This window comes from Elgaria multicarinata, chromosome 9, assembly GCF_023053635.1.
Source record: "Elgaria multicarinata webbii isolate HBS135686 ecotype San Diego chromosome 9, rElgMul1.1.pri, whole genome shotgun sequence".
NCBI lineage: Eukaryota > Metazoa > Chordata > Lepidosauria > Squamata > Anguidae > Elgaria > Elgaria multicarinata.
The window spans coordinates 26,085,135-26,097,508 of NC_086179.1; the positions used below are offsets into that span (position 1 = coordinate 26,085,135).

At 45.2% G+C, this 12,374-nt stretch overlaps 1 protein-coding gene across 2 annotated transcripts in view; it reads left to right on the forward strand.

Annotated features, from left to right (window-relative positions):
- SLC37A3 (solute carrier family 37 member 3) overlaps window positions 1-8,135 on the forward strand; it is a 31,264-nt gene extending 23,129 nt beyond the window's left edge. For both annotated transcript variants that reach the window (XM_063133322.1, XM_063133323.1), the window contains 4 exons: window positions 72-119; window positions 353-504; window positions 2,719-2,784; window positions 4,351-8,135. In XM_063133322.1, the coding sequence (XP_062989392.1) occupies window positions 72-119; window positions 353-504; window positions 2,719-2,784; window positions 4,351-4,443 (359 nt within the window). In that variant the 3' untranslated portion in view covers window positions 4,444-8,135. The remainder of the gene's footprint in view (window positions 1-71; window positions 120-352; window positions 505-2,718; window positions 2,785-4,350) is intronic.
- The last annotated feature ends 4,239 nt before the right edge of the window (window positions 8,136-12,374 follow it).

The following is a 12,374-nucleotide window of genomic DNA, read 5'->3' on the forward strand; positions in this document are numbered from 1 at the left end:
CCCTGCTCTTTTCTACCTGCGCCAAAGAAGTAGTATGAACTCAGGGTGTTTTTCTTTCTCCATCTTTATAGGTTCACCAAACAACAAACCTATCAACGCAGTGATCATGGCAATTACAGGTAAGGGGTCAGTGCTGCCATTTCAGTATGGCTGGAGAGTAGACAAGGAAGACCTAGTCCCAGCAGGATAAAATTTTATCTTTGTATGCATGAGTGAACTGGACCTTCGCCAGCGTATGGCATATGGCAGTGCTACATGCTTGGTCGAAGAACATCTTGGCTTGTATCAGAAACAGTGTCTCTCCTTTGCATGGCTCTCATTCTGTTCTGCATTCTCCTTCGCTGGTCCTTAGGCTTTTTCATCGGTGGCCCTTCCAACATGATCAGTTCCGCCATTTCTGCAGATCTGGGGCGGCAGGAAATGGTGAAAGGGAGCAGCGAGGCGCTAGCAACTGTTACGGGAATTGTGGATGGCACTGGAAGCATCGGAGCAGCTGTGGGTCAGGTGAGAGAGTTCCCAGAAGGTTTCAGACACATTTGTTAAATTTCACTTTGGAATGAGCAGAGAACAGAAGGATCTGATTTTGTGTTTTTAAAGGGTAAAAACATCCTGCTGAGAGCTTTCAATTTGGCAGTATTGAAGGTCTTTCTTTTGATAGCATTTGCAACATTTCACTAAAGCCACATCTTGATCTTGTTGCATCTCAAAAAGGGTATTGTGTGGTGCTGGGGAAGGTGTACAAAAGAGTCAAGAGGGCTGGAGCAACCTCCCCGTGAGCAAAGGTTATAATATCTGGGGCTTTTTAGTTTGGAAGAAAAGGTGAGTAAAGGGAGACATGAAAGACATTCACAAAACAGAGAGAGGTTTTTCTCCTCTCATATCATTAAAGCTTAGGACCATCAATAAAACTGAATGGTGGGAGATTCAGGGCAGACCAAAGGAAACACTTCTTGATCCATACAGCACGTGTTACTGCATAGTTGAACTGTGGAATTTGCTATATCAAAATGTGATGATGGCCACCAACTTAGATGGCTTTGAAAGGGGATTAGACAAATTCATTGAGAAAAAGGCTAGCAGAAGCTATAAGTCGTGATGGCTATAGTTGCCCTGAGTGCTTTGCCTTTAGGTCAACTCATACATTGAATAAATACATAAATAAACATTACCTCCCGTATCTGAGGCAGTATGCCTCTGAATGCCAGCTGCTGGGGAACATGGGCAGGAGGGTGCTGTTGCACTCATGTCCTGCTTGTGGGCTTCACATTGGGGCACTTGTCTGGCCACTGTGGGAACAGGATACTGGACTGGATTGTTCTTAATCCAGAATGGAATCCTGAAATTAGTTTCCAAACTTTTCATTAAAGCCTCCTTTCGAAAATGCAGGTTTTGCCACGAAGGCCCTGTTTTACACAGGCAAATTGCCCTATTTTTCATTAGCCCTGCCTTCCAGCTTTGTGTTATCCTTGGTCACTCCCATATATAGCAGCCCTCTCTATGATGGTTCCTGAAGGCCCAGTCCGGCCAAGATTTGTATATATGTTCACTTCCCAGATTGCTATTTGCAATTTAAATACCACTTCCTGGTGCCCAGGTTAGATACCTTTTGTAAATTGGAAGAGTTTTCCCCCTCTTTTTTATTTATGTGTACATTTATACCCCATCTTTCTGTCTTTCAACTAACAAAACATTAAAGAGGATCAGAATATACAGTAAAAACGATTGAACAGAAGAACTGTATAAGATCAGCAAGGGACACATCAATCCGCCACCATACAGGCCCCCTGCCAAATGCTTTGGAGCACAGGGGAAGGCCTGCCTTCTTGGGAGGCAATAACGAGGCCTGCTAAGTAATCTACAAAGCTTTATTCAAGCAATATACATCTCTTCCCACCTGAAGAGAGTCTTATCTCTAGGAACTTTCCCCTAGGCAAAACTGTGCAAACTAAGCGAGACAATTGTCCTTTCAAGAAGAATGGAAAGCCCTTTCCCAAGATGTGTTAACTTCAGAGAGACTAGTTGTGACTAGTTGTGAAGACCTTTTTATTCTCCCAACATTTTAACAATCTATAAATTTTAAATAACATGGTTTTAAATTTGTAATTTTGCATTGCTGCTGTTTTTATCTGGTTGAGCTTTTATATTGTATTTTATATTATGGTTTTATTCTGTTGTTTTATACTTTGAATGTTTTTAATTTTTGTGAACCGCCCAGAGAGCTCCGGCTATTGGGCGGTATAGAAATGTAATAAATAAATAAATAAATAAATAAATAAATAAATAAATGCAGCTTCTGACAGGATGCCAGCCAGGACGACTTTCTCTCACCTTCTTTTAGCCCATTTTAGTCTGCAGCGTACTCTAACCTGTCCATGCTCTCTCCTTTGGAAGAATGTTGGCTTCCCACTGACTGTGTGTTGTTTGCCCTTGAGAAGATAAGCTTTGGAGAGGGTTCACTCCCAGCTGGTGAAGAGCCTGTGAGAGCTTTCTCCCCCACTGGTACAGGCTGGCCTGTGTCTGGCGCCAACTCCTCTACTTCAGAGTCTGATTCTGATTGATCACCTGAAACACCTTCTTCCAACCTAGGGGGAGCAGGGCTAGACATGACACCTCTCCTGCCCCATTCCAGAAGTGACAGGGGAGACAGAAGGGAAAGTGTCTCTGTATGTTATGCATCCCTTAATGACATGAGATCTCATTGTGTTCCCCCCCTTTCAGTACCTGGTGTCTTTGATCCAAGAGCACTTGGGATGGATGTGGGTCTTCTATTTCTTCATTCTGATGGTAAGGAGGAGGAGGAGGAGGAGGAGGAGGAGGATGATTTCTTGAGCTAGGACAAAAAATAGTTCCTGATGGGAATTTGATGGGAGACAAGAATGGATTTTTAGATTAAAAAAAATAAATACCCCACAGTCGTAAGGTGAACATTATTATCCCCATATTGTAGATGAGGCTGAGAGAACTTGGCTAAGGCCGCAGTGCAATCCTTTGCTCAGAAACAAGCTCCATTTAATTCAATGGGGGCTTGCTTCCATGTAAGTACCGTATTTCTTCAATTGTAAGACGCACACTAATTTCAGTACCACCAACAGAAAAAAAAACCCTAAGACACACCCGCGATTCTAGGACGCACCCCATTTTCAGAGATGTTTATATGGGGAAAAAAGTGCGTCTTAGAATTGAAGAAATAGGGTATATAGGATTGCAGCCCTATTGTGTTACTGGCAGATGTGAGAGTCAAAGTAAGAATTTCCAGATTCTCTTAGCAGTTGCATCACTCAGGGCTGCCTAGGGAGTCATGATAGGTTGCAGTTCCCTATTGAGCACTTGTGGGGAGGGTCCGTAGCTCTGGTTGAGCACACGCTTGGCATTCAGAGAGCCCCAGGTTCAGTCCCTTGCATCCCATTGGAAAAAAATGATCAGGTAATAGATCAGGGATGGGGAACCTCAGGCCCTGGGGCCAAATTCGGCCCTCCAGATGGCCACACCCCCTTTCCCGCAACCACCAATCATTTGGTGCCTTTTTGCAGTTCTTCCCCTTTCTCAGTGGTTGGTATGCCTCTCCTAAGGCTTAGTTCCCGGCAGTCAGATCCAGAGGGAGAGGCGGGTAAGAAATAAATACTCTATTCTAAAATATTCTAAGAGCTTTAAACTACAATTGGCTTGACAGTTTTTGTATTTTTGGCCCGACCTCTTTGGCCTTCGGGCCCCCCACTACTGGAATGTGGCCCCCGAGACCTTCTCCAAAACTGAATTCACCCCTCTGCCCCAAAGGGGCTCTCCATCCTTATAACAGATGGTGTGCAAGTCCCCGAGGACCACTGCCTGTCAGAGCGGAGAATACTAGTCTAGGTGGACCAATAGTCTGAGCTAGCATAAGGCAGCTTCCCAGGTCCCTCTGAGTGTCCACTTGATGGGATCCCCGGATTTGCCTCTGCTTAGTGCAGGGGTGGGCAGCCTTTTTTCTTTCGAGGGCTGCATTCCGTCGTGGGTAATATGTCAGGGGCTGCATGTCAGTGGTGGAGCCAAAGCTGGTGGTGGGCAGGGCCAAAAGTGGATGGCTCCCCTTTTTTCTCTTTGTGCTGCCAACTCCCCCCCCCACTCTCTCTGCTGCCTCCTTCTCTCTCCCCCCTCTTCTTTCCCATCCGGCAGGCTGCCAGAGAAGGGGGAGAGGGCTCTTGCCAGAGGTCTAAACTGATCGCACGCAGAGGGACGCATGAAATCAGTCCCTATGGCCATAAGTGGCCCACCCTTGGCGTAGTGTGCGTGAAATGGCCCCGAGAACTAATGCCATTATTGGATCATGGCCACCCCTGTGTTAACACCCTGCAATTCCCTTTCTTTTCACAGACCAGTTTAACAGTGCTGTTCATCACACCTTTACTAATGAAGGACATCAATACGCTCCTGGCACGGAGGCAGCTTCGCAGGCTGGTCGGCTGACACTGCTCTCTTGCCCCCATTCAGTGGTACTCTTCAAGGAAGGCCGCTCCGGGGAGACCAGGGTTTCTTTCCGGAACTTCCAGCACTTCACATTGACTCCCTTATTTACACCCGCAGTGTAAATAATGCTGGACTGGCCCACAGAAGGATTTCCTGCTGCTGAGCGTCTGAATCCTGTCCAAAGATACGCCACAGCCACCTGCCACGGGGAGATGGCTGTACGTTTGGAGGGCTTATTGAATGGGCCGGAGGGGGACGTTTCCTTTTCAGTTTTTACCTCCTTGGGGTCAGTTTATGCAGTTGTCGAGATCAGCTGGTAGAGCTTTTGCTGGATTGCAGCATTTTGCGCTGCAGGGTGGGGAAGAGCCCGTTTTTGAATCCTCTCCCATAAAATTAATATCCTTCCACATAGAAGATGAGTAGGTCTGGGACAAGAAATCAAGCATACCTTTTTCCTCTTGTGCGAGTTGCCTATATAGGGGGCAGGGGGATGGGACGGGAATCATTTATTTATTTTGTTTATTTATTACATTTTTGTCCCACCTTTCTTCCATCGTGGAACTCAAGGTGGCTACATGTGGTTCGTAGCTGGTTTCCACTCCAACCACTGACCAGGCTCACACTGGCTTAGCTTCAGCAAGCTGGCGGCATCCTGTGCTTTTCAGACCATGCCCTGGGACCCGTCATTCAAACGTGCAATCCCTCCCTGCTCCCTGAAGTAGAAAACTCCAGGAAAAGCTTACAGCCTTATGACTCTGAATAAACTGGCCCCACTTATATTCTTTGTACTGTTATGTGCTTGTGTCTTTATGCTGAATCTGGGCACCGTACAGTTGCCAGATGTCTAAAACTGACAAGCCTTCTTTGCAACTTGCGTTAAGCAAGGGGGAAAGACCTTTTCATTGTTTGATACCAAATCATGGTTTCAAATTCGCCTTGGGCCAGTCCAGCATTTAAATTTTTTTTTGTAAACTGATCGTGCCAACTACCTGCCTCCAAGTTTCCTACCTGACCGTGTGTTTACAAAATACATAACAGGAAGCTATGGGGAGCAGTCCAGATCCTTAGTACTCTCATGTAAAAAGGAACGGCTGTCCTGTTTTTATTTGATTTTTAAATATTTGTCCTGTCCAGGAATTGTGGCCTGTGTTAATTTAACCTTCCTGTGTCTAACAGTGCAATTGCATTCCATACTTGATTTATTTTTCTCTTAACATGTGAAAATGAGGCTGCATCTCTGGAGATGCGCAGAGCCAAGTCATTTCATGCGGAAGGGTGGCAATCAAGGTTTTAACAAGAGTCCTCAAAATTAAGGTGAACGTGATTTTGAGTTGGTTTCAGCAACTGATCCAAATGGGAAGGGGTTATTTATCCGCTTCTCCTGTGTCTGCTGAGCTGTGATAACTTGCTGTCTTTGGTAACCGCCGAGAAAAAGGTTGAAAGCGTTTTGATTTCTTGTTGAGGAGTCATCTGAGGCACATCCCTCCATCCCAGCTTAAAAGAACAGGGTTGAACAATCCTTCTGCCTGCACCAAATGTGTTTTGAAGGTAGAACTAGCCGTTGCAAAATGTGCAGGGCTGCTACCAAAATATACAGCCTCTGTCCCCCGCCCGCTCCTGTTGAGTTCTTCCTATTCTCCACCACATAGTTCAATGCAGTGCATGTCCTGGTGCTATTTCTGCTGTGCCATGAGCGTAAGAGAATACTGTTTAGTGGTGTCAGGACATGAGCCAAGTTGAACTCGATGTTGCGGAAGAGAAGAGGAAAATGCGACTGGGGGAGGGGGTGGTAGTTGGTGATTAGGACTAACAGCATATAGGGCTGGATCAGACGATACCTGTCCCCCAATCTGTCTTGTGCAGGGCAGGTGTGCTTTCCTTGCCACCTGATGCGCCTGACCCCTTTTGGACACCTGTAGATCCCTGCAGGGTGAATACAGACATTGACACTCGCTCCCCACAGTGGGTAGGCTTGTTTTGAGCAGTCTATTCCCAGATTTTATTTTGTGGAGTCTCTCTTTCAATGTGTATTGGAATTTTGCACCCACAAGCTGTATCCATTATGTCCCCCTGGGGACTGAAGGTGGGCCCTTGCTTCCTGGGACCAGTATTGCGGGATCCAGCCCACTGTTGCTTCCTTGCCTGTTCTTTGGTTGAATTGGGGTAGGGGGTAGGGGAAGAGTGAGGTGCACAGGCTCCAGCCCAGATGCAGTGCACATTTCATATGTAAATTGGATCTGGAAATGCAGCACAACGTTCTTTGGGTCACTGGAGTGGCTCTCAAATCCTCCAACCATGTCTGAAAACAGTAACATCGTGCCTTGGATGTCTCCTCAGCAATGCGTATCCAACCTGGTTTCTTGTGGCTGCTGAGATTGAGGGGGAAGAAAAGCAATTCTGGGGAATACTGGGAATTGTAGGACTTTTTCTGTCTAAACATGCATAGGATTGCGCCCTTAGTTGCAAATTTGGGGTGGGGGAGGGATTGGTTTTTACTTTTCCAAAAATGCCTTTATAAATACTTAATGTACAGTGCTAGCCTTCCTCTCTCTTTTTTTATATAATTATTTATGAATGTAAATGTTGTGTGACTCCTGTGAGCGAAATGTTCTTGGTGTTTCAAGGGCCTCTTCCTTTATTGTGTGTTGCTTAGCTGTTGTGTTCTCTTCTCCATCAGTGCTGCTCACTGCCATTGGTCTTCAGGATGTGGTAACTTAATTTCTCTGTGAGTTTCCTTTTTTCAAAAAAGAAAAGAAAGAAGGGGGAATCTTTCCTCTCTTTGCTTTTCGTTTGGCTATCTAATCCATCAGTGGCATGAAGATGTAAATTAGTTTCTTTTTTCCTCCTTGTTCCTTCCCCCCATCAGCTGTTCTGAGAGTTTATCCTGACTTAAAAGTCATTTATATGGTCTGGTCTCATCACGAAAGCAACATGCTCTGAATTCTAGAACTTCCATAGAGTAAAAAAAAAATCCATTCTTAATCTTTATAGTCTGTGCGCACAATCACTTTCCCACTTTTTATGAACTTGATTGGGGAGATCCACAAAGCACTGGATCTTTCAAGAAGGGGTGTGTCTGATACTTGTTCAGCATCCTCACTCCTGTGCCTCTCGTGTCTGCACAGCACCAGGGTGGTGGAAGAAGAGCAGTTGGCTGAATAAGCCCTTAGGATGCCAAGTTTGAAATGTTGGTCCTCATTAATTCCTTGGCTGATCAGGGATGAAGACAGACATATCCTCAAGCAGCCTTCCCTCATCCTGGTGCCCACCAGATGTGCAGGACTACAACTTCCATCATTCCCAGTCAGTATGGCAATCTCACTCTGGCTGGGGATGGTAGGAGTTGTGACCAACACATCTAGAGGGAGACAGATTGGGAGAAGGCTTTGGTAGAAGTAGTTTTGACACAGTGTGTGTGTGTTCAGAAAACCATTTCTACCACATCTGGACTGCTGCCTGTCTTCCTTCAGTCCGGGTAAGCTGTAAATCTCAACCACAAATTGTTCACCTCAACATTCACAAACCATTCTAGGGGTGCTTTGAAACGCATTGTACCTGATACTGACAACCAGTTAGACACTTCCTTCACCCCATATATTCCCATTTAGGATCCTCTGACTCTGTGCAAATGCAGGAGGGCTGTCAGCTTTCCAAATAAATTCATGGGAATAAATTATTTTTGGCAAATTGGACCATCCTGTGTGTGCATTTTGTTTTGCGATGGCGATGACAGCAGACGACGCGCATGTTCCTTCTCAATGTCATTTTGTGACCGCATGTATTGAAGACTGTAAATAAGCCTTCCCCCACCTGGTGCTGTTCTCACCAATCAGTGCTTGGAAATAACAGGGTGTTTCAGTCAGGCAGTCATATATTGTCCAATAGCCAAAGCTGTCCGGATGGTACACCATATGATAGATCATAATATAAAATCTTTAACATATAAATGCCATTCTTGCCCCCAGTCAGCAAGGATTATGTAAAGCAGACCACTGAATAGCGTCTGTATGATCATGGATGGAAGGGTGCGCAGTTCCTTTGCTGCGGGGCATGATCTTTACATCAGTGATCAGTCTGTAAAGTGGGGGCTTCAAAAAGAGCCGAAGCTGACTAGACAACCAGGCAAAGTATGGGGGAAGTGGGGGTCTGGCACATGCGGAGCTTCAGCAATTGAGCGATATGGAAATGTAACTAATAAACTATGCCTATATATACATATATACATACATATACACACACTGAACAATAGGAGGAGAACTGAGTAATTCTTCCCACCTACCAAATAGTTGATCAGTGCAATTTCAGCTTATTTTACTGTGTGTGTGTGTGGTCTTGGCATATGCTCTGTTGGATTGGGGTCTTTGACTCCTTACATCAGTGGGATGGGTTGCCAGGTAAAGGTTTCTGTGTAGATGTTGGCTAGGATCCAAAGAACAATGCGGCTAGTACATTGCGCCCAGGGGGACTTTGGGCTTGTAAATTTTTGAACAGTAGCCCTTTGTGTCATAGGGCAAACAGCTTTTTGAAATGAAGAGCATTTTTACAAGCAGTTTGAGATACGGCATTTCTGTGTGTCTGCATGTGCTGCTTAAAGTGGACGGGGTAGATGGGGTGGAGAGTTTGCACAGGTCTGTACCCTTGGAGCAGCTAAAGTGGATCCCCTGTCTTCGTTTTAGCTAGTAAATTTCAATTCTCCCACGCAAGTTTCCTCTTTCAGACTTGGTGCCCTCTCCTCATATGCTGGGAATGATGGGAGCAGCATGTTGGAGAAGGACAATCTAGGGTTAGCCTATTAAAAAATAACCCAACAAAATAATAATCCCTGCAGAATTATCCACTAAGGGCAGAATCCTATGCATGCTTAGACAGAAAAGAAGTCTTACAATTGGGAGTTGTAGGGCTTTTCCCCCTCTCTAAACATGCATAGGACTATGCCTTAAGCTTTCTTGTGTTCTCAAAAGGTGGTCTGCAAACAGTGGTCCACAAGCCCTATTCAGCCGATCTGCAGAACTATTTACTTAGCTGTGCACTTGATCTACTTTTTTTTCCTGACAAAGGAGATCAAAGCCTTTTCATCCAGGGCCAGATTACCGAACAGGCTAACGGGGTTCTGGCCCAGGGCCCATGGTTTTCATAACACAGTGCTGGCAGAGTCTACTAATGCTTCCTTAAAAAAAAAAGTATCAGTTCAAGGGCCCCTTCTCAGCAGCCTTGCTTACGCCCTGTGATTTTCATAATGCAGTGCTGGTTTTGATGATGATGATGATACTGAAGGAAAAACCAAGTGGATTCAGTAGTTTGCCAAGACCCCCAGCAATTTTTAAGTGGTCTGTAAAACTGCAGGGTTAGGCAACTGCTGCTTTGTGGGGTACATGCTGAACTGAACCTCTGGATACAGCCCTCTGTCTTTTTTCTCCCTCCCTATTCTCTGAGTCCAGTAGCCTTTGACTCCAGCCATGATCTCACAGCTTCTTAGTCTGGTAGGGTTCCTGCTCTTGTTTCGCAAGTCTGCTTTACCTAGGAACAGACCTTTGTGATGAATGGTTTCTGATAACAGCAGCCAAAACACATTTGATCTCCTCCTGACGCCCACCTCCATTTCTCTGCACTTGGAAATGCTCTTCCTTGCTTGTTAATTTGTTCTAAGCACCTTCTAAGGACTGACTAGAAACTCACTCTTCAGCCTCAAAAGAGGGCCACCAGAGAGCTTGCTCATGTCTGTCTGTCTGCCTGTCTGTCTGTCTGTCTGTCTGTCTGTCTGTCTGTCAGTCAGTCACACACACACACACACACAGACACACACTTACTTTTATTTAAAGATTGGAAGAGGATTTGGGTCTTTCTTCCTTCCTTTCTTCCAACATACTTATTCACACCCCTGTGTCCCACCCACCCCATTACCTAGAAAAGAAAGCTGCATCTCCAGTAATCCCTGTTTTTAGAAAGCAGCCATGATATATTTCATCTTTTGGGTCTACACATTGAAGCCAAAGCAGCTCCGTGTCTTGAACTTTCTAAGATATCCTGCACATTGTATCTACTCTTTCCCTTTACAGACCACAGACAAGCAGTGTGGAATATCCATGAGAGTGTCAGATATGGACATGATAGACCCAGGTTTAAATCCCCATGAGGCGCACTTGGTGACCTTGGGGTCAGTTACTACCACTTAGCCTAAACTACCTCGCAGGGCTGTTGTAAGAATAAAAATGTTGGGGTGGCAGCCATGTATCTCACATAAGGTATTCGGAGGAAGGTTGGGATGAAAAAAATGTCATCAGCAATAACCCAGTGATCAAATAGAATGAGATCACATTTGACACTGAATAAGTTTTAAGTCACTGTCATTCTGTTAAATTCTGAAAATGATAAATTTCTAATGTAGTCTAGACCTTCTTGCAGCATCACTTGTAGAGCAGCTGTCCCCAACTTGGTTCCCTTCAGATCTGGTGTTGGATTACAACTCCTATCACCCCAAATCAGGATGGGCAATGGTCAGGGATGATGGGAGTTGGAGTGGGAAGCACCAGGCTGAATTCAGGGGCAATCGTATGTATGTTTAGATGGGGAAAAAGTCCTACAACTCCTGGCATTCCCCTGCCTGCCATGTGGACCTTCCCCCACCCCTTTCTAAACATGCATAGGATTGTGCACTTAACCTGTCTTGGGATTCAGGTTGTATGAAATGCGTGTGCCACTGAAGTGCAAATGCAAAAGGACTGCCTTCAAAGTTTGGTAACAACAGTGCACATAAAGTCAATTGCCTGTTTAACTAGCTATGTACGCTTTTAAAAACTGGCTAACATGAAGAATGAACAGACAGACAAAACTACCTGTTCAGTGAATAGGCTGTAGTGATCTCTTGGCAAAGGCATTAGTCCCTCCGGCATTGCTGTGCTGCAATGAAAGGAAGAGACATTGGGGCTGTATCTGATGGCATTGATTGCTTCAGCACAGCAGCCACCTGGGTGGCCAGGCTATTCTCCCAATGCATCGTGAAACTAATTAAGATTAAGAAACTAATTAATGTACATTGATGGTGCTATATAAATAAATAATAATAATAATAATAAAGATTCATCTCTTCAAGAACGGAAATAAAACCCGCCATCAAGGGAAGCTAAGAAAACCAGTGCAATTAAGTACTTCCTGTGGAGGGCTTTTAATACACCCTTCTTCAGTCTGGAGTGCTTCAGATGTTATTGGGTTACAACTAACATCACTCCTGGCCAAGCTGGCTGGGGCTGATGGGAGTTGCAGTTGAACACCTCTAGAAGGCACCGGTTTCGGAGAAGGATGTTTTTAATGTCATTATGTATCGTCCCAAAATGGATCCAGTGCCTCGATGCACACAAAATTACTTTTTGGGGGAGACACACCCATGAGTTCGCTTTAAGGTAGAGGAGCCCTTTACCAACAGTACTAGGCCTTTCTGCCATCTAGTGTTGGCCGCAGGATAGTAAACCAGAAGGACCATTGCAATCAGTCTGATGTTGACTCTGCTGTGGATCAGCACCCGCCATCCACGGACAGCACTTCATATAGTTTGCAGCTGATCTGGGCACGGACATGCTAGGATTCTTGGCCTGACTCAGCAGAAATGGAAAAAATAACAAGAAGAGGGGCAGAGGTTGTCCCACAAGATCCGAGATCCCAAAAGCCACAAAATACTCCAGAGACAGCCGTGACATTAACTGTATTTAACATCGGAAACCGATATCCACTTACCTGGAAATAGACTAAACTCAATCAGACTTTGTTTAGAATAGACTGTGTATCGCAACTTTCCCCAACCTAGTGCCTTCCAGATGTGTTGGACTACAACTATGTGCCTATGCTAGCTAGGGATGCTGGGAGTTGTAGTCCAACACATCTGGAGAGTGCCAGATTGGGGAAACCTGATGTACAGGATTGTGCTGTAAGCAAGATAC